The sequence below is a fragment of the Lepisosteus oculatus genome, chromosome 6, assembly GCF_040954835.1.
Source record: "Lepisosteus oculatus isolate fLepOcu1 chromosome 6, fLepOcu1.hap2, whole genome shotgun sequence".
Taxonomy (NCBI): Eukaryota; Metazoa; Chordata; class Actinopteri; order Semionotiformes; family Lepisosteidae; genus Lepisosteus; species Lepisosteus oculatus.
In genome coordinates this window covers 1,499,046-1,518,670 of record NC_090701.1, presented here as the reverse complement: position 1 = coordinate 1,518,670, position 19,625 = coordinate 1,499,046, and the positions used below count along the sequence as shown (strand labels likewise).

Here is a 19,625-nt window from a genome sequence, read left to right as displayed (position 1 = left end):
ATCTATTAATTTTCCTTTGTCTTCAAAAGAAGAGGAGAAAACATTTAATTAGCAAACTTTCCTCGATTACTTTTGAGAATTGTCATTTGTACTGAAACCCTTTTTTATCAGTTGATAGGTGTGTCTCTATCCAAGTCTTTTTAAAAAATAAAAGATTCTGATTTTTACATGTTTTTCTTATTAAATTATGATGGATTAAAGGATGAAAAATGTAACTAATATAAATGATAATAGAAGCCTTTGCCTGAAAAAGAACTGCAATGTGCTGTGATCTAAGCAGCCTAGAGAGATTGATCTCCTGATCATTATTTGGCATATTCTTAATAATGAATTTCAGATTTTAAAAAGAGAGCAATTAAAGATTTACAGCGCTCTAAAATTATTAATTAGATAAATGATTCATTAAAATGGTGACACAACAGGAGAAGAGAGAAGTGCTCTTCTCAACTTTCAAACCATTCGACAATTAAAATGTAAAAGCAACTCTACTATTCAGAAAAAACACTGAATTCTGACATTGAAGTGACAGTTGTACAGGTTTATTTCTGAATATTTTAAAAGTAAAACTCAAATGTGTTTTGTTTTGCAACGCTAACGAACATTTTATTCTTTAATAAAATACTGTCATTAAACCTTTTGTGCTGTGGGACTGAGAGGGACTGCTGTTGAAAGCCATAAAGTATAACCTTTTAAAATGTAATGAATTTCGTGTTCCATGTTACAAGTGAAATGAAGTTCATGCCCGACCTTACTTTCTGTAAATCCTGAAGGTAAGATGGTCGAGGCTTCATGCAGGAAATGAGAATTCTGTGGAATTTAAGACACCTGATAGTAGTTAATAAGCAATACTTTTCTGATGTGACATCAAAATGCACTGTCAGTAAAAGTATGCACTGTATTGTGCAGTACATAATAAACAGTATTATCCTCCAAAAAACTGTACCCCGGTATTGCTTGGCATCTTCATGTGAGACTAAATGAGATGTGTATTTTGAAAGCAGCTCAACCTTGTAAGTTTTACCGTTTCAGCTAGAGAAATGCACAAAAATTGTGTCTGAAACCAGATGAAATAATCTGTTCCCTCTATTGTGAATATCACTTTTCACCGCTTTTATGATTGAGCCTGTATATAAATATATACTGTATATATATATCAATGAATCAATTGACTTTCAGCTGTTTAGATCTATAGGCTCAGATTTCTCATGTGTTTGTTTATAAATTTGCGAACGGAACAATTTTTGCTATGCAGGTTAATCTTTGCAGACATCAACGGTTCACTGGCTTCCATGAGGATCTCCGATTTGGGCAGCTTCGCAGTGTGGTTTCCATGGTAACGGGGGAAATGATTTTCTCAGCTAACAGAAAAATCTGCACTGAAGTGCGCAAGGATATTGTCATCATATTTTGCACACAACATTATTGGTTCGTCTTTCTCTGCTTGTTTGTTTTGAATACTTGGCATCACTGTGTACACATATTCAATGCCGTTACTCAGAAGTCAGTATTGATCAGAGCCCATCCCTGCTTGTAAGAGGTTGCCTTTCTTCAGAATAATGCAAAAAAAAAGCTTAATAAGATACTCAAATAGCTCTGAATAATGAAATGCCATCAAAACATTTCTGTATGCAGGATATCTGTCTCTAGCATACCATGACACAGAAGGTAAAACTAATTTGTTCATTTTTCAGATCACATTTATCATTAGTTTAGATGACAAAGTTATAGGATTTACCACCCTGAAGATGTCATTTTTTTTTAAATGGGCCATAATGTTCAAGCACCTGAGCCTGAATGTTAATGTAAAACCAACATGTAACATCATACTTATTAGTTGCTAACAAAACGCACTTTTTATCGGAAGAGCAAAGGTATGATGTTAAACTATTTTGCATCAAAGATTTAGTCTCATTACATAATTTCAATGAAAAACTGAGACGATGCCTTTGTCTTAGGGTGCTGCGTTCAGATATAGTTGCATTTTGTACTATAACAACAATTCATAAACATTCCCAGGAATGGCATTCGTATTTAATGTAAATGCTTCTACCTGACTTATCTCGATAAATTTCGTTTGTAATATTTTGGGGGGATTCAATTAGTGTGTTTATCATAATGATGGCGGAAATTACTGACAATGTCAACTAAATACGACTATGTTAAATTCACTTTAGGCATTTAACAAATATTTTCTAAAGCACTACATTTTTTTTTAGTATTTTTATACCATTACGCAGGAGCCAGATAATTCGTGAAAGTTCTTATTCGTTTTCAGTAGTGTTTTTTTAAACAGTCTGTCATGGGATTGTGTCTGCATGAACGCCGTTTGCAGTTAATATTCCGCTTTAGGTAACTAAAACAAATGTTACCTCCCGGCAGAAGCCCTCGACATCATTTTTCTTCGAGGCCTGGTGCGTTACTGTTTTGGCTAGTATCCCACAATCCGAGGTTCTGCGGCGGAATGAAACCGGGTAAGGATTCATCAACCAGAAAAAACTACGGCTTGGCTGACTGACTGACCCCTGTAATGGGCCAGGGAAATTAAAAGAGCGCGGAGATAGTCCGGTTCTGAAGCTGGACTGCAGTCGGAACCGGTTGTGAGCAGAACAGACGCTTCTTCAAATGTGGTACCGGGGACACTGGCACGGCAGTCTTGCGACTTTAAAATCTCCTCGTTGACATTCATGGTCAAAACGCAAAGCGAAGTTCCCTGAAAGCGACATCCCGACAGCATGTTTTGCGTTTACTTTCGATTTTTCCAAATTTTATGTCATTTTTTAAAAAAAAAAACAGGATGTGAGAACCATTAAGACTCTAGGGCGGAAGACTCAAGACTCAAGAGAATTATGATACGAACAATGAAAAATGCAACTGGGTGTCCTGTATGTTACATCGTGTAAGTTTATCAAGGAAAGGACGTACTTAAAGAGGACTTGGAATGCTATGTGTAAAATGCATTGTCTTCCAGGAACCAATATAAAACAAATCATCAGATCTACCTATACATTTTCCCATGGGCACTCCACATAGTGAATAAATGCCTTAGCACATTTTCTACGTGTGGTTTATACTGTACATCGAAAACCACACGGGATTAGAATTAAACTACTCCCACGAAGGAATAAGACATTATTTTAACAGAAGTTCAAAACGTTTGTTTTGAATTGTGTTTACGCACAACTGGAACAACGTCTTTTTTGTAAAACACCGTCTTCCGCCCTCGCACAAGGGTGCGGTTTCAATCAAACTTGCAAAGTCGTTATCAAAACTTTAAAAGCGCTTAGATTCAGTTTAAGCCGCAGGAAATTCAAGAGCACATCTGGAGGGATGTCTGAAGATTATTTGCAATTTTGTATTTATTATACATCAATGAACTCAAAACCTGGCTGAAACCTGCTTCACCTCAGGCTCATTACAGAGCAGACTGGCCTGTGATCCCTAGTAATTCCCTCATGTATCTTCCCGATTCCTGAGTGCTGCTTGTTTGAGATCCCAGCCAATCAGTGCTGGGAGCACATGACCATTCAGGTACCGCATTTTCCACGCAGGCATGTGGTTTCCCTTTGTAGATTTAAATGGGCACCACTGGGGGTATCACATTCTCTGCCATGCCGCTCCATCCCTAAACCCTTTCAGAACAGGCGGCCTGTTTTGCAATCAGATGCATTTCCAGTTTGCTTTTTTTTGTGTGTGTATGAGACTCATTTTATGTTACGAGACGAATGGCACAACGTCCGGCCCAGATTGAAAACTACGTGTAAAGATGGCCTATGCCGGTACAGGCCACACCTGAGATACACTTCGCGTGTAAGTGAATCTTAAAATGGCTTGAATGACGGTCTGAACTGAACTGGGCTGTGGATGCAATCTCACATGAGCGCTGTAGTGCACATCTGTACAATCGGGCTGCTCAAGTCAGAGACGAACTGAATGCAATTAAACAAAATGTAAGTTCCCATACTGTGCTTCCTCAGTGCTATGTCAGAGATGTACAATTTAGAATATAGTGCTAAAGTACAAAGGAAAAAAAACATAACAATAATGTCTTCTCTGAAAGCCGTGTCTCTGAATGTGGCGTGTCCATGGTAATAATAATAATAATAATAATAATAATATAATAATAATAATAATAATTGCTTACACTTATATAGCGCTTTTCTGGACACTCCACTCAAAGCGCTTTACAGGTAATGGGGATCCCCTCCACCAGCACCAGTGTGCAGCCCCACCTGGATGATGCGACGGCAGCCATAGTGCGCCAGAACGCTCCCCACACACCAGCTCTCAATGGGGAGGAGAGCAGAGTAATGAAGCCAGTTCATAGAGGGGGATTATTAGGAGGCCATGATTGGTAAGGGCCAAAGGGAAATTTGGCCAGGACACCGGTAAAAGACAGCCTGAAGCCTGAAGGTTTAAACTTCACAAGCAAAGCTCATGGCTGTGTGGTACAAGGACCTGGAACGGAGTTCACTCCTCCTGCCTGTTTGCTTTCCTATTGGACTGTTACAGTAGGTGATTTCTGATCCCCACCGGGAGGAAAACATGAGAGTTACACAAACTGCGCAGTCTAATAGGTGACCCTCTTTACTCAGGCACTGTAAAATGGATAAACTTAGTTTAAAAGAGGAGTCCTTCACTTTCTTGATTAAGTATCTTTGTGGGAGGCATGGTGGCACAGTGGGCAGCATTGCTGCCTTGCAGAGCTGGACCCTGAGTTCAGTTCCTGGGGTGCTGTCTGGGTGGAGTCTGCATGTTCTCCCTGTGCTCAAGAGGGTTTTACTTCAGGTGCTCTGATTTCCTCCTGCAGTCCAAAGACGTGCTGGTAGACACCCTGGTGTGTGTGTGTGGCTTCTGGCTCCCCTGCAGTCCTGTAATGGATAAAGCCCTTGGAAAGCGGATGGATGGAAGTATCTTTGTTTATATTTTCAATTTTTTGAATAATGGCAGGGGCATTTCTAGACAAGGAAAATGCTTGTTAGTACCACAGGCATTAAGTATGCTAAAGTTAGCATATTCTTATAAGAAATCATTAATGGCTTTATGGAAACAGAGGATCTTCAGTACCATTGACAATATTATGTAAAATACAGGACTAGATATTTTTAAGCCTTTTTAGGGTGTTTTGGCACAAATGGAGAATGTATTCTTTTTTCAGTAGTTACCATTAGAGGAGAGTTCTCTCTCTCAGGATAGTTCCCTTATTCCTGGCACTGCTATATTTCTAAATAACATGCATTCACTTTAAAAATTCTAAAATAGTGAACTAGCTTTCAGCACCCAATGAATAGCTTTTCAATCAGTGGCTGGGAAAGTAATATGTGAGAAGTTGGTGAATAGAAGAAACACAAGAAAGTTTACGAGTGGGAGGAGGGCATTTGGTCCATTAAGCCCGTTGGGTATCAATTGATTGAGCAATTGGTGAACTGGTCAATCTATCTGAAAAATCCAGAACAGGTAATTCTTTGCACACAAAAAGGCAGGTGTGCCTGTATGTTAGTGAGCCCTTGCTTCTTTGAAAGACATGCGGTTTTCGACAGCTACGCACAATAGGTATTGTCAATGGCTCTCAAAGCATGGTACACGACCACTTCTACTTTTGGTATGTTACGTTTCATAATTAACTTGATTTCGGAAATTGGCAGTGCACACCTTCAAATTTCATTGTGCTTTTAGTTCACTGATGAAGTGTCATATTAAGAAAGAAGCTCTGACATTTGTTATCAAGAGATCAAATAACTGGCCCTCAGATCCGTAGAAGGATCTCATTCTCAGACATAAGAGCCTCTCTAAGAATAACTGGGTGTCAGTAAGAACTACTTGAAAGTCTGCAGGCCCTGTATTACCTGGACCCATTTAGGAAGCAAGGTTAGGATGCCTTTACATGTGTAAAAGTCAATAAATTGTATTTTGTTTCTAGAACAGCACACCATTTACCACCAGCCTTCTGTACTCTTAAGCATAACATTTTCAAGGCAGTGTTACAGTTTAACAGCTTCTGCCTGAATCTGCTGCTTTTTTTTACAAAAGAGTCAAAAATATGTCGTAACATCTGCTTTGTTGTAGTTTTCTATTGGTGCTCAGTTCATTCCAAGAGCTGCGGCAGGCCGCCTTCTATTCTGTTAACATAACGCAGGCGCTTGGAGCTCTATTTCAATTAAGCTATGCCAACACATGTCCACTGGGTACAATAGGTAAGTGGCAGCATTACCGGGATTAAAACAGAGCTTTTTATATTTAAAACTATTAATCAGGGAAATAAACGGCCAACATCAAAGGAGCCAGAATGTGAGACATAATGGGAAAACTGGCTCATCAAAGTGAGGATCTAGCTGAAATCCTCGTTCACAATAGTTTCGAGCACAAAAGGCGTGGGGGGCCAATTCACAGAGCAAGTTCTTAGGGTTTACAAATTACACACACGAGCAGTGGAAATCAATACTGGTGAGACTGCGTTTAGGCAACTCAGAACACAGGAAAAATTAAGAGAAGGGCTTTTAATAATGCAAACCATTTTCAAGTTTTAATGATAAATTGAAAGCTCATCAACTACCCCGTTTTGAGACTGTAGAAAACGTTGGATCTCGGGGCTCCCGTTTTGTGCTTCCGATGATGTACTGACTATGCAAAGTTTAACAGCGCGGATCTGTCAAGAAATGCACTTGTGCTTGTGCCCATGCCGAAGACATACGCCATGTGCGTGCACCAGCTGTGTCCTGCTGGCGGGGTCGTAGTGGTGCTTCCACTCAGTGAGAGAGGCAGCGCAGGTCCGGACGTGTCAATAACAGGTGTCATTAACAAAGGAACCCGATTATTCGCAGTGCGAGGAAACAAGACCATGAACGTCAATTTTTGTATTAAAAAATTTAGGATCAACTACCGTTTTTAATCACATGCTTGCCCAGTTTAGGGTTACCAGACAGTCAAGGCTCCTGTAGTCTGGCCAAGACTCCTGTGCCACTCGAGTGAATTGTCAATCTTGAATTCCAGCAGTCTTGCTCTCCCACCACTTATTATGAGAAACAGACCATCAATGCAAAATGACAGCATGTACAGTATGAGTCCGATTGTCTGATTGCACGAGCTGGAGGGATGACTGTTGGTACCCGTCCTCCACATGCATCACTGAAGGTGGCAGCCGACCTGCTGAGGTCAAATAAATCACCGACAGGAAGTGCAGTCCACGACACAGTACGATCTTCAATTACTGCCCACGTCATGCAGCGAAGAGACAGCCATTGTTGTCTGAGTGATGTCATATCTCTGTAAACCACCGAGACCTTTAGTGGACATCTGGTGTAACTGTAATCACTGCTGGAGGCAGACAGACCTGCTCTTAGTGGTATTCTCAATTGTTTTGGAAGAGCAGTTTGTTCTATACTGTATAGTAACATTCTGCATGCACTCACATACATCTGGGCCGTGGCAGTCTGTAACAGGCTGCCCAGCCATGTTGGTGGGGGAAATACGCTGGCTTCTTTCAAGACACAGCTGAATTAGATACCTGGATCAATTAGCTACTAACTACCTAATGTTCCTGAATGGCCAAATGACCTCCCATTGTTTGAACCCTTTCTTATGTTCTTATCTCTGTCATCTTTCAGAGGGAAAATCTATGGCACATTTTTTACACAGTTGTTAACCACTGGCAGATAAAGGATCACGCTTTCAGTGTTTCTGCAATTTAAGTCATTTCCATTAAAACCAATATACCGTACATACTTTGAGACACATTATCAGGATTGAATCATTATCTACTGGCAGTCATAAAGAAAATAAATTACACCAAAGACAAGCAGCAGGTTTATTAGCATTGTAAATTTTCTTTTTTTTAAAAAAAATTGCCTGGTCTTATGAGAAACGAGGACAAAGAAATCAAAATCCGAGATGAAAAAGTGATCACCTTCAAAACATTTAATTAAGCCAGAGTGATCAAAAAAGGTGGGACTTTCTAGCAGGTTTCATTCCACTTGGGGTACATTTTGCCTCAGGCGTAAGTCATTCATGTAGGTTAACGTCAGAATAACTAACTGTCTTTGAAGTCATTATTGGGATTAGGGTGTAATTTGCCTCAAAGTTGTCCAGCACTGCTTGGGTTTGTTAGAGTCTGCAGCTATCTCAGGCAGAAGCAAAGGAGATTAGTGAGGGCTGTAGGCCCGTAGGAGACTCCTCCCCCCGCAGACACAAGGCCTCGCTGATCTCACCAGGAGCCCTCAAATTCTTAAACAAACACTAACCATCAAAATGTATCTGAACAGGCTAGAAGATCAAACTTCCAGGTTTTTTCCCCCCGCAATATTTGCAAGTGAATATTTGCTAAACCGGCGTTTGAATCCACCCGTCATCCTGCGACTAAAGCCACAGAGCGAAAATGTGGTGGGAAGCACGTTTTCCCAAAACACTGTTTTCCCAGAAACAGAGGAAACACAACATTTATGTCTTCAGAGTGTGTTGTAACCCATTGCTCTACAGCTGGACTAATAAGATTTGAGCTGGAAGTCTAAGGACACAAGGACGGCCCCGGAAGGGTGCAGACCAGACAGCCCATAGCGCTCATGAGGAAGCAGGGAGCTCAGAGGGCTGAGGGTCTCAGCCAGGTGTCTCTTTAGGCATCCCGGGAGATCAGCTTCAACAACGCCAAGGCACCCACTACCCTTTATGTCAAGAAGTGTCTCCTCCAGCCAGTCTTAAATGCATTTTACCCTATTCCTTGTGCCATCAGGGCTGTGGTTTGCTGCACAGCACGGAGTGATTAATTTCCGATCAGGATTTACCCCACATGAGCCAAGCCTCCTCTGTAAGACCTGATACAGGAAATAAGGATTCACACTGGTTAAGTAGGCAACAGTGTAGTTTCCCCCATGGTTTTTGACAATTCAGGTCTGGATGCATATACATGGGAGTAGATGTATAGCTGCTTTTGTACAGGATTTCACCCTAAAACACTAGAAGGAATTCAGGAACAAGTAATAGGTATATTCCATGCTGAAAAGAGAACAGAAATGACAGACTTGTTTTCGTGTGATCTTCTCTATTCACATGCAGGTTTCGACTTCACCCCTCTCTTCACCTCTCCACCCGAGTGGCCCCTCTCCCCTGCTCCCGCCTCCTCCACTCTCCCAGCTTTTGTTCTCCCGTGCTATTTAATCTTTGCTGTCTGCCCTTTCTTTCTCACACCCGAAGAAGGCTTCACAGACGAAATGTTGTTTTCTCTCTTCTCTTTTCAGCAGGAATAAACATGACTTGTTCCTTTGCAGCCTACGCATGCAGACGCAGCTCCCCACCTGAAGGAATTCAGTACTGAAGTGTTAAAATTAAAATGATTTCTAACCAAAGACCTTCAGGACTATAAAACATTGCAAATGTGTGGACAGATGTTCTGCTGCTGTTTCAGTTATTGTTTAATCCTGCCCTTCCCAGTGATAATGACAAAGTGTCTTTAATGGTATGAAATCACTGGTTATGATAGTTGGAAGTATTTGCGCATTGGGACTGATGGTGATGACTAGTGTAAGAATTAAGCTGCACTGTACACTTCTGTTGTGATCTTATTATATTATGTGGCTTATTATTAGTGCTTAAGAAATAAGCATTATCCTTAAGAAGCCAATAAAAGCATGGCTGCCACCCCAAAGTCAGTGCACTGGAGCACAGGCTATCAATGGCATTAAACAGCAGACTATAATTACTGTGTTTAACCTGGCACTGAATCTCCAAATCAAATGGGTGCAAACAGATTTTCACCGGTCAGTATTGCTTGGTCAAGCCTTTTACTATTTCAAAAAAACAGAAAGTGTTCTTTTATTTACATCAGATGAAGGTGATCTTCATCACTAATTAAACATTTATGGAGACAATTTATATTGGCGCTATTGTGTGGAATTAAAAATGTAGTGTTCCTTTAGAAGCTAGGGGACAGTAAATCTTGTAAAAATCATATGGAATTATCTAGGACTCGATTGCAAAACCGTGCATCTCCAAGGAAAGACAGATCTGCATTAATACTAAAAGAAGTATGATGCATGATTTGTCCTTGAATGATTAAGAAATACATTTTATAATATCTATGAAACATCTTTTAAGAAAATAAAAAAGGCAATTTCATTCAAATTGCAGGGACAAAAATAAATTAACTAGATTCACCTTTTAAAAGCGTGCTTAAGAAAACGATTTAGAAAAAGCAGTAAGCTTTGTAGTACAAGCATTATCAATTTTCATTTTGTGGCCACTTCAGGAGGAAAAAAACGTATAAAGCATTGACAAATGAATACAGCTAATATAGTGTGTCCATTATTTAGCTAGAATGTATTCAAACTGCTGCTCATATTCTTTCCTTTAACCATCCCAAGCTGCTCAAAGAGCGACAGAGCTATCTGGATAATACCTGGATATCTATTTATTCCACCCCAGAACTGTTGTCTCATTTAGTACAAACCTGAACGTTTCTATACTAAACACCCTCGGTAAAAATCGATGAAATCACAGATGAAAAAGTGTCATTTTTACAGTTATTCCCTGGAATGGAGTACAGTAATATTTTATTCATTGAAAGAAAAAAAACTATTTTTTTTGCGTGTGAATTAGGGAGGCACTTCTGACTTGTTTGGTTAGCAGACGCCGTTCTGTATTTGCTCGATGATTTAAAAAAAAAAGAAATACCAAGTGAGAAACGAAGGGGAAGAAGGGCAGAAGGGGAAGCCTCCACGTGCGTGTTCATACTGCCTCCACAGGCCTTCCTCAACAAACACACCGTCATTGGTTTCAAGCCCCCGAGGCCCCAAGTGCGCCATCACCTTGCGTGAAAGTTGTTCATTTCAATCTGCACTCTGACCGGCTCGACTGTCTGCACCCCCGTGCCGCACTGCGGACACGCGAGGGACACGTCGGCGATGGAGCTGCTCTTGATGCAGTAGTAACAGAAGACGTGGCTGCAGCCGATGGTGTGCGGCAGAGTGGGCCACTCGCCGCAGAGCGCGCACTCCCGGCAGCGCGCCGCCCGCGAGACATCGCCGGCCTTGAGGCCCCCCAGCGGCGGGAAGACGGTGCCGACGCTCGCCTTCAGCCTCCGCGTGTTCACGAGGGGGCACAGGAAAATGAGGAACTGGGCGAAGCCGTGCCACAGCAGCTCGCGGTTGACGTGCTCGAAGCCGAGCTCGCGCGCGCGCTGGGGCCGGCTGAAGACCGCCCGGATCCCCAGGCAGCGCTCCGTCAGCGTGGGAAGCCGCCCCCTCTGGAGGAAGACCAGGAAGTTCAGCAGGCTGGCGACCTTCGCGAAGCCGCCCAGGAGGGCGAGCGCGCGCCGCACGCGGGGAAAGGCGGAGTCCGCAGGCAGGCGGAGGAAGAGGCTGTGAGACCTCTCCTGGAGCCAGCGCTCCCCCACTGTGCAGAGCGCGAACCACAGCTTCTGCTGCCGGCTCATGGGCTGGTACCTGGCCGCCTGGGAGAGGTCGTTCTTGTACCGGATGTGGAGCAGAGACTGGCCAACCGTGGCATTCTGGGAGTAGATGGTGAACCTCCAAAGCAGCAGCTGCAGGAGCGCTTTTAGCTCTGGTTCGAAAGGGGTTAAATGCCCAGGTTTGAAATGCTGGAAGCACTGGGTGAACTGTGACCAAACGAGCTGCTCTAAAGCTCTATCCAACTCAAAAGCATCAAGCTGACTTATTCTGAGAACTGGAGTTACAGTGCTTGAACTGTCTTCCATGAAATGCTTGTCTCCTCCAGTGTCATCTGCGAGCAGAAAAAGAAAATTGTTATGCATTTTTACATTTAGGTCTAAATCGCTTTTCACGTGTAAAATCCGTAAGAAATTCCCTTTTAGCTCTGCTGTGCACTAGCACAGGAGGTCTTATAACTGTTCCCTCTGGAGGTTCAGAGTGTGGACAAATCACATCATAGAAGATTATCCAAAGAGCGCAGGCTTAGCAATGCAGTAAACATCCGCCATGTGGAACTACTTTCCTCTGACAGCCTTTATATCGAAACCCGGGGCTGCAATGTCTTGTTAGGAATATTCCCTGCTTTACTGCTATGGTTGTGTCAGAAAGGGAAGGTGTCAATCAAACTGCTACTACGTATAATGTTATTGCTTAAGACATTCCGATTACTTGTGAGATTTCCTTGGTGTGCCACTTCATAAACAATGTGCTTCTTTAAAAATGTATAGCAGGCTAAACCATAAACAAAAGCCTAATTTTCTAAAACAATTTTGATGTTACTGCTACGCCACATACTACATAGGAATAATGTGTTAAAAAAAATCTGAAGTGGCTTAGTATTCTTTTTTTTTACTTACTATACCTACTGCGATTACAGGAAAGCGTGCTAATTATTTCTATAGTTGAGACTGAAAACTATGACAGCCTGTACAACGCAATACTGATTGACACAAATGTCAAATATCTTCAATGTAAAAGTCTGGGATATTATTTGAGCCATGGTAAAGTCCAGAACAATAAAAAGACCTCTATTCTGCCTACATATCCAACTCGCTTACTAAATTCAAATTAAACTCCCATTTACTAAAAGAAGCTCAGATGTCCTACAGGCAAATGTAATGCAGACAAACGCTTCTGGTCTGCTGCTTAACAAGCTAATTACCCAAGTACAAAATAAAATAAAATGCAAACTAAAAATGTTCAGACTACCCACAAGCTCCCATGAGGATCTCTAAACCAAACCTGCTAGGAAAATTAAAATAAAACCAAGTAAAAAGCAAAGGAACAGCAGGTGACTTTTTAGTTTCTCAAAGATGGTGTCTGTCAAGCAGACTGTGGAAGAAGGAAGCAGAAAGTTGAGCTGGACTACGTAACTGAGACAAATTACTGCTTCACTCCACTCTGGGGATACAAACTCCTGATATTCTTTTCAATGCTTTTATTGAGCAGTTTACAAGTTATGAATTAATATATTTTATTTGGGAACATATTATTGACAGAAAGCTATCAATAGTAATGTGGCTATTGTCAAGGGCTTGTCAATATTAATGTAATTATGATTAAGAGGACCACATGGATGTTAGCTAGGGCAAGTAACATCTCCTACAGGGCTGCTATCAATACCAGGATTACTATTGACATGTTTCTTGAGACTCGTGGTACTACGAGATATATTACAACTAGACACTTTTGTCAATGCTCACTGCCTATAAAAATTAAGCATTTAAATTTACAAGGCTCTAACTACAGGAACTGGAAATCTATGATTCTTAGGTAATCATCAAAACACGCAGTCAATGGCCATATTTACTGCTATAGTAAACAAAAGCCCAGCCGTACACATACAGTTCACAGAAGACACAGAGGACTGGCACCCTGGAGAAAGACAACCACAGCCTTCCTGGTGCTCGGCCAAGGAGAGACGCTTCTTTTTCTCCTCCTGGTGATGCTCTGCCGCTTGAGAAATCCCTGGTACCTTCGATCAGTGCAGACTGGAGGTAAGATTCTATACTTTTTACGTTGCGTAGGAATTAATTTAACGCCTATATCAGCTTTTTATAATCCACTGGAAATTTTGCACATTAATGTTTTTTCATCTGGGTCACTGTCGTGCCAATTCTTAAATGACATTTGTGATGCTTAGAACATGCAAAGATCAGAACACAGGCTTGTTTTTTTCAGTGGAGGGTGTGAGAATGTAGTAAAATGAAACATTTAATTGATTAATTGTACACATGTGTCATAAAGTCCTTTGCAGAAGGAGCAGTTTCAGTTTTTTTTTTGGTCTGTATTGCGGGTTTGCATTTATACTTATTTCTGATTATCCCCGGACAATGTTGCAAACAAACCAAAATAAAATTAAAAAAAACAGACAAACGGATGACGTACACAAGCCGACACCCAGGTCTTTAAAATATCGGGGTTTTGTACACATCTGAAAAGCAATAAGAAGTCTCCCTTCCATAATGACCTCCTCACATTCTTAATGCAGTCCATCTGGAATCCTCCACTCCCTTCACAACAGCAGCGAGTTCCGCACAGGAGGGAAACAAAGAGAATCGGAAAATCAGAGACACGGGAAACACATACAGCGCGAACTTGAAATCCGCGTACTTTCACCCCTGGGGGGAATGACTGACAGCGGAACGAACCAGCCCTCCTCTGGGCGGCCGAACGCGGAGCTCTCCAGCCGCGGCTGAGCCCGGGGAAGCAGGCCAGGGAGCTGGAGGCTCCTGGAAGAGCAGGCCGTGCCGCGGGCCTTGACCCCCCGACGCTCTGCTGGAACGGCCTGCGATGCCTGGCTCCCTAAAAAAGACTGTAGCGCATTCTGGGGAAAAGGCAAGCGCGTGGTCATGGACATTCAAAACCGATTCAACTGAACTGAAGAAGGCCACAGGATGACATTATTTTGTTGCAATAGAAAGAGCAGATCAATAGATTAATAGAGTTGAAATGCATTTTTTTTTTAAATGTGCAGGTGCCTACACAACGTGGAATGGTTGTATATAATCAGATCAAGAGTGCTGGGCTGATATCATGATAATTTATCTGACTTTTAAATACCATTAACATGCTACTGTACTGCATGCAGAGTTTAAAACTCGCCTGAGCTTCCTGAACTGCTGTCTGGCAAATGCTCTCTTTATCTGCACACCTGAGATGTGCATCTGTTCACATGGGCATCAGGTGTGCAGCACCTGCAGGTTTCCAACACTAAAAGGGTAAGAATGATGCCGTGTTGCCTGCTACACGTGCCCTGGTGATGGTGCGCCAGTCATTAACAGCATCATCTAGCGCAAGAATGCTTCAGACTGCTCCATGGATGTGTTTTAGATTTTTTTAATGTTTAAATTGCTATACAGGTGAGAACCAGGGAATTAAAGAATTTATCAACTAAACCAGATTCTGTTCCACAAAAAGCAAAACTCAACAGAGTCTGGATCCATGATCTGTTCCCACAGAAGCACCTTTAAGACAAATCAGAGCTCGTTTCAGAGTAGACTTCCTCTTCCTGAACCTGTTGAGGTCTGAGCACAGCCTCTGGAACAGACCTGAGACGTGCTCACAGGGGGACCTACAAACTGGAGCTGTCAGGGCCGCCCTTTCCCCACCCGAGACCGGCCGAGATGAGCTCCACCACCCTTTCAGCCGAGCACAGATACTCAAGCAAACACAGTGACTTCTCCTGGAAAACAACAAACAACAACAAAAGCGTCTCCCCAGTTGTGCATCGCAACATTTGTTTTATAAAACCTGTAATACAAACCGAAAGTGCAACGTGCACTACATCATTCCCAGACGTTCTGTGCCTTTTCTCAGAAAAGAGACTCACTGGTAAACAGACACACAGGGCTTACAGGGCACCAGCTGACTGTGGATGGAAAGCGAGTGGACCCGTGTGCCCCACAGACAGGAGCACACTGCCTGGTACACCCGAGTGTCTACAGGTGCCTGTAGCCAGGTACGTACAGGAGGGCAGCTCAGTCCATAGCTCAGGTGAGTGAGTGAACTGACCTTTTGCTGGGCTTTTATTTTGAGGTGTAGTTCACACACCCATGCAGCCCTGCCATCACACGCATGAACGTCACCGCAACACCACTTAGCAGCCTCTCCTGTGCTGCTGACCATCTGCCTGCCAGTCCCCGCCACACGGACTCCTCCGCCCTTTTCCAAACTTCCCCAGGGATTACTGCTCATATTCCACATCATTCAGACACGCTTTCATTCCCGAGAGGCTAAGAGCAGAAGGACTGACGAGCCAAACCTAAGATCAAGACAGAACCTAAGTATTCCTTAAGCAACAACAGCTCTTCATCCATTATCAGACATCATTTCACGGCCCTGTGACGTGGCTGAGACTTGTCTGCAAAGATGCAGATTATCAACTCTCACACAGTGGTCTCCAGATATTAGTTCGAACCTGTTATTCAACTTCTTGATGATCATATTGTTCCAGGTGTTCAGTGACTGTATCTAGTATAAGTGTGTGTGTGAAGTCAACATGAAAAAAATCATCACATTTGAAATCTTATGACCATCTTAGTCTTACCTGTTTACAAACTGCAATAATTTTCCTATTGTTTCTTTGCATTAGTCTTTTTTAAACTGAAAAAAAAATCTCAGTGCCACCTAAACCAAATCCTGCTGAAAATCATCTCCTAACCCACATCACCACAAACACACAGGCCTACTTCCTAGAATGCTAATGAGGGCTTATGAGCACAGCCATATCTCTGTGTCTAACTTCACTTGTGCAGCAATCTAAACGGAGGTCAAAAGGCTATGATATTGGTAACCTGGGAAACAGTCAAGTCCATAGCAACTGCATCTTCACTGCTCTCCCAACAGGAGGCCAGGGGGAGATTCTGCTCATTTTCAAAACGAACTCAGGCTAGACTTCTGTCTGTCCTTGGTTTAGATATTCAAGCGCCCCTGCAATTTACAGGATAAAGTACATGGCATACAGTATACGCTATATATATATATTGCTGTATAGCAGACACTGCGTTATTCACTGTGCTGCAGAGTTAGAAAACTTTATTTACTTTCTACAAAGGAAACTATGGAGAAAAAGCCATTTGAAATTCAAGTTTCAATATTTTGACATGATCTCATCTGAAAACAAGAAGGAGCTAAAACTGTCCACTCAGTGGCCAGACTAATTACGATGGGTCTGTTTCATAAAACATTCATGTGAGTGGAAATGTATTGGGGTCCCATGCCCTTGCTGCTTCACTAATGCTTTGTCAAGGCAACCCTATTTCCCTAATCACCAAAGAAATCTGCAAGCTCGAGGGTCAGGGGTAAGTTAATGTCTGAACAACATCTTTTAAACCAAGCCTGACAACGAGACATGCATTTTACCTAATCTAGTTTGCACTGGATCTAAATTATTTAAAAGAATTAATTGATTCAGGGAGTTTGAAGGTGGAGGATGCTAAACCTATACAAAGTAATAAGCATAAATGTTCTCAGGAAAACAGCTTAAAAACTCATGAAAAATGTATGGTGACTTAAACAGAAACACAGGGAACAATGGCAAATAAATGGGAATAGGTTGAAGTCAGATTGAATAAGTTCAATTAACCTTCTGAATAGTTCCATTTCAGATTTCAGATTCTGCCAGTAAAGAATTACTTAAGAGAAATAACCCCCTAACTACAAAGACAAAATGCCTGCTATTAATATGAATACACCAGACTACTGGCAGCAATAAGATTTTTATTGATATAGTGGGATAATGGTGTGCCAATTACACACTCCGGCATAGAATTACACACAACAAATTGACCTACTGACCTGACACACCCAAAGAGGAGAGACCGGTTCATCAATATTGCTTAATCTTTAAAAGGCAAGAGGCTGTTTTGACTGATGGGAGAGTAACCTGAAATTGTGGATTAAAAGACCATCATCTAAAGCTGAGACCATATTTATAGTGTTCACCAATGAATACCATCCCTTCACCCTGTAGCTGTTTCATCCACGTCAGGGTCGCTAGGCAGCCGCGGCCTATCTCACAACGGGGCAGTGCAGAGCACAAGTACAAAGAACTGTGTCCCTTCAGACCCTTTGTCTGCTTTATATTTGTGCAACTTCTTGGCAAAAGGTTAGCATGTTCCGCGTGGTAAAAGAATCTCAAATCACAAGATTTAAGATCTACAAGATAAATGAAAATCACCCAGACATTACTTTTATTTCATTTTTAAAAAGGAAAAATCCAAATGCATAAAAACAATTATGAGGGTAATGCAGGAAAGATTATTTCACCAATAAAACTGAAACTACCGCTTAGAACCCATTTGCTTCTAATTCTAAAATAATGCAATTAATGAATGTATAAATAACATGATGATAATTAATAACTGCAACTGAATGATACTACACAAAGACTAGACAACAGTCATCCTCATGTGATCTGAGCCTCGTGACTGTGGATTCAGCACTGAGAAAGGACTGAATTGCAAATGCCTCCGGACATCTAAGGTTTGACGAACTCAATAAAGAACAAGATGGATTAAAGAGATGGGCCCCAGGAAGAGTGTGAAAATGCAGTTTCTCTCTGAACAGGAGGATAAAAGATCAGAAACGATACGATGCCCTTTGGCCCATCAAGCCCATTTATTTGAACGTGGATCCAAAGACTTCGCCCAGTTGCTTCCTGCAAGCAGCCGGGATATCATGTCCGCCTGGACAACACGGCTGGCAGCAGACACTTACCACCCCTTGTGCAGGAGAAAGCACATTGAGTCCTCCTGTTAAAAGGCACATCCATGTAGTCTGCACTACTAAACCCCCCTCCCTGCGCTCACAATTAGAAGAGGACTGACGCGCGGCTCCGCCTGGGTGTGTGCTTGGCTGCCGTTGGGCTCCAGCAGCTGCACCGCGCAGCCTGCCAGGTGCACAGGTGTGCCAGCAGAATTAAGGTGAAGCTGCAGGACGTCCACACTGTGCCACCATGCAGTGGAATGCAGACTACGATGAGTGCTGTCCTTTCACATAGGCATAAAACAGATATTATTACACTAATTGCTAGCCAAGTTTACCACTACAAAAAGCACAAAACAAAAAAAACCACAAATGACAAAAGAAAATGAGAAAACACACCACAGATGGTACTGTTGCAGGAAGGAGAGGCAGTGAGTGAGATTATTTTCTGATTTCACACCTTAAGTCTAATAAAGCTCATTGCTCTTTAGAAGAAAAACCACAGACCTTCTTCACTGAGCTACACTGCACGTTCTCCTGCTCTCTCTCTCTGTCCTGCTCTGCTCATTTCCTGAAACACAGGAGTTATATCTCTCTGTAATCCACACACAGCCTGCTGCTCCAATGAAGCTCAAACTTCTGCTTTGCACCTTTCAGATGAAAGAGAGTAGCATGTCTAACGCATCTGATTGCCAGCAGCTAATTTACCCGAGGGTCTCTGGCCACTTCCTGAAAGCAACCACGGTATCGGCTTCAGCAGGAGCAGCTTGTTACAGACCTCCACAACCCTTGGTGTAAAGAGGTGCCTCCTGATCTCTGCTTTGCCATCCTCCCACTGTGGTGCTCGTCTTGTTTACTAAGTATGCACACTCGCCGACCGTCACGCAAGAGCTGCGCTGATAAACTTGTGACACAGATCGCCTCAGTGGAGGGTAAAAACTTGGGAGACGCTGGTGCTCAAGCAACATTACTACGGCATCTTGACACGGTTCCCGTCTTTGGCATTGACTTGCACTTACTACCCTCATGCGAGGACTTTCAAAATGTAATTATCGAGATCCCAAAAGAATGGTCTGCGTCCACGGGGATCAGACAGAGCAGGCTGTGAGGGGATGAACGAATGAGGAGTACTTGGCCATTAAAATCATCACCAACCCTGGCTAACTTCCTATGTTGCACGAAACGGTGGACCTGCACACACAAATCAGAAATTAAGCGTGCGGTTCAATAGCAGGTTCCCAGCTCCTGCCAGCTTTGTCTTTAATCACAATGACAAGATCCGGTATTTACCCATGATTTAGTTTCTCCTTATGGGTCCCGTCTTCTTCATAAACTTTGTCCTCTTCCCTCACACGGGAACCAGAAGGCATTTCCGGGGTCTCCGGCTCCTAGCCACACCCTAGCAACGAGCCGACCAATCGCTGAACCGTTGCCATGGAGACGCCAGCCTCACGGGGCCAATCGCCGCCGCCGGGCTCCAGGAGG

The 19,625-nt window shown here is 42.6% G+C and overlaps 1 protein-coding gene across 2 annotated transcripts; it reads right to left on the bottom strand.

Annotated features, from left to right (window-relative positions):
• Positions 1-6,846: 6,846 nt before the first annotated feature.
• Positions 6,847-19,604, bottom strand: pex2 (peroxisomal biogenesis factor 2). 2 transcript variants are annotated; one of them, XM_015354997.2, is made up of 3 exons: positions 19,431-19,604; positions 18,648-18,711; positions 6,847-11,724 (listed from the first exon to the last, which is right to left on the bottom strand). In XM_015354997.2, the coding sequence occupies exon 3, from the start codon at positions 11,696-11,698 to the stop codon at positions 10,787-10,789; it is 912 nt and encodes a 303-aa protein (XP_015210483.2). In that variant the 5' UTR covers positions 11,699-11,724; positions 18,648-18,711; positions 19,431-19,604; the 3' UTR covers positions 6,847-10,786. The 2 variants fall into 2 exon arrangements, with proteins under 2 accessions (XP_015210483.2, XP_015210482.2); XM_015354996.2 differs by lacking the exon at positions 18,648-18,711.
• Between the last annotated feature and the right edge of the window lie 21 nt (positions 19,605-19,625).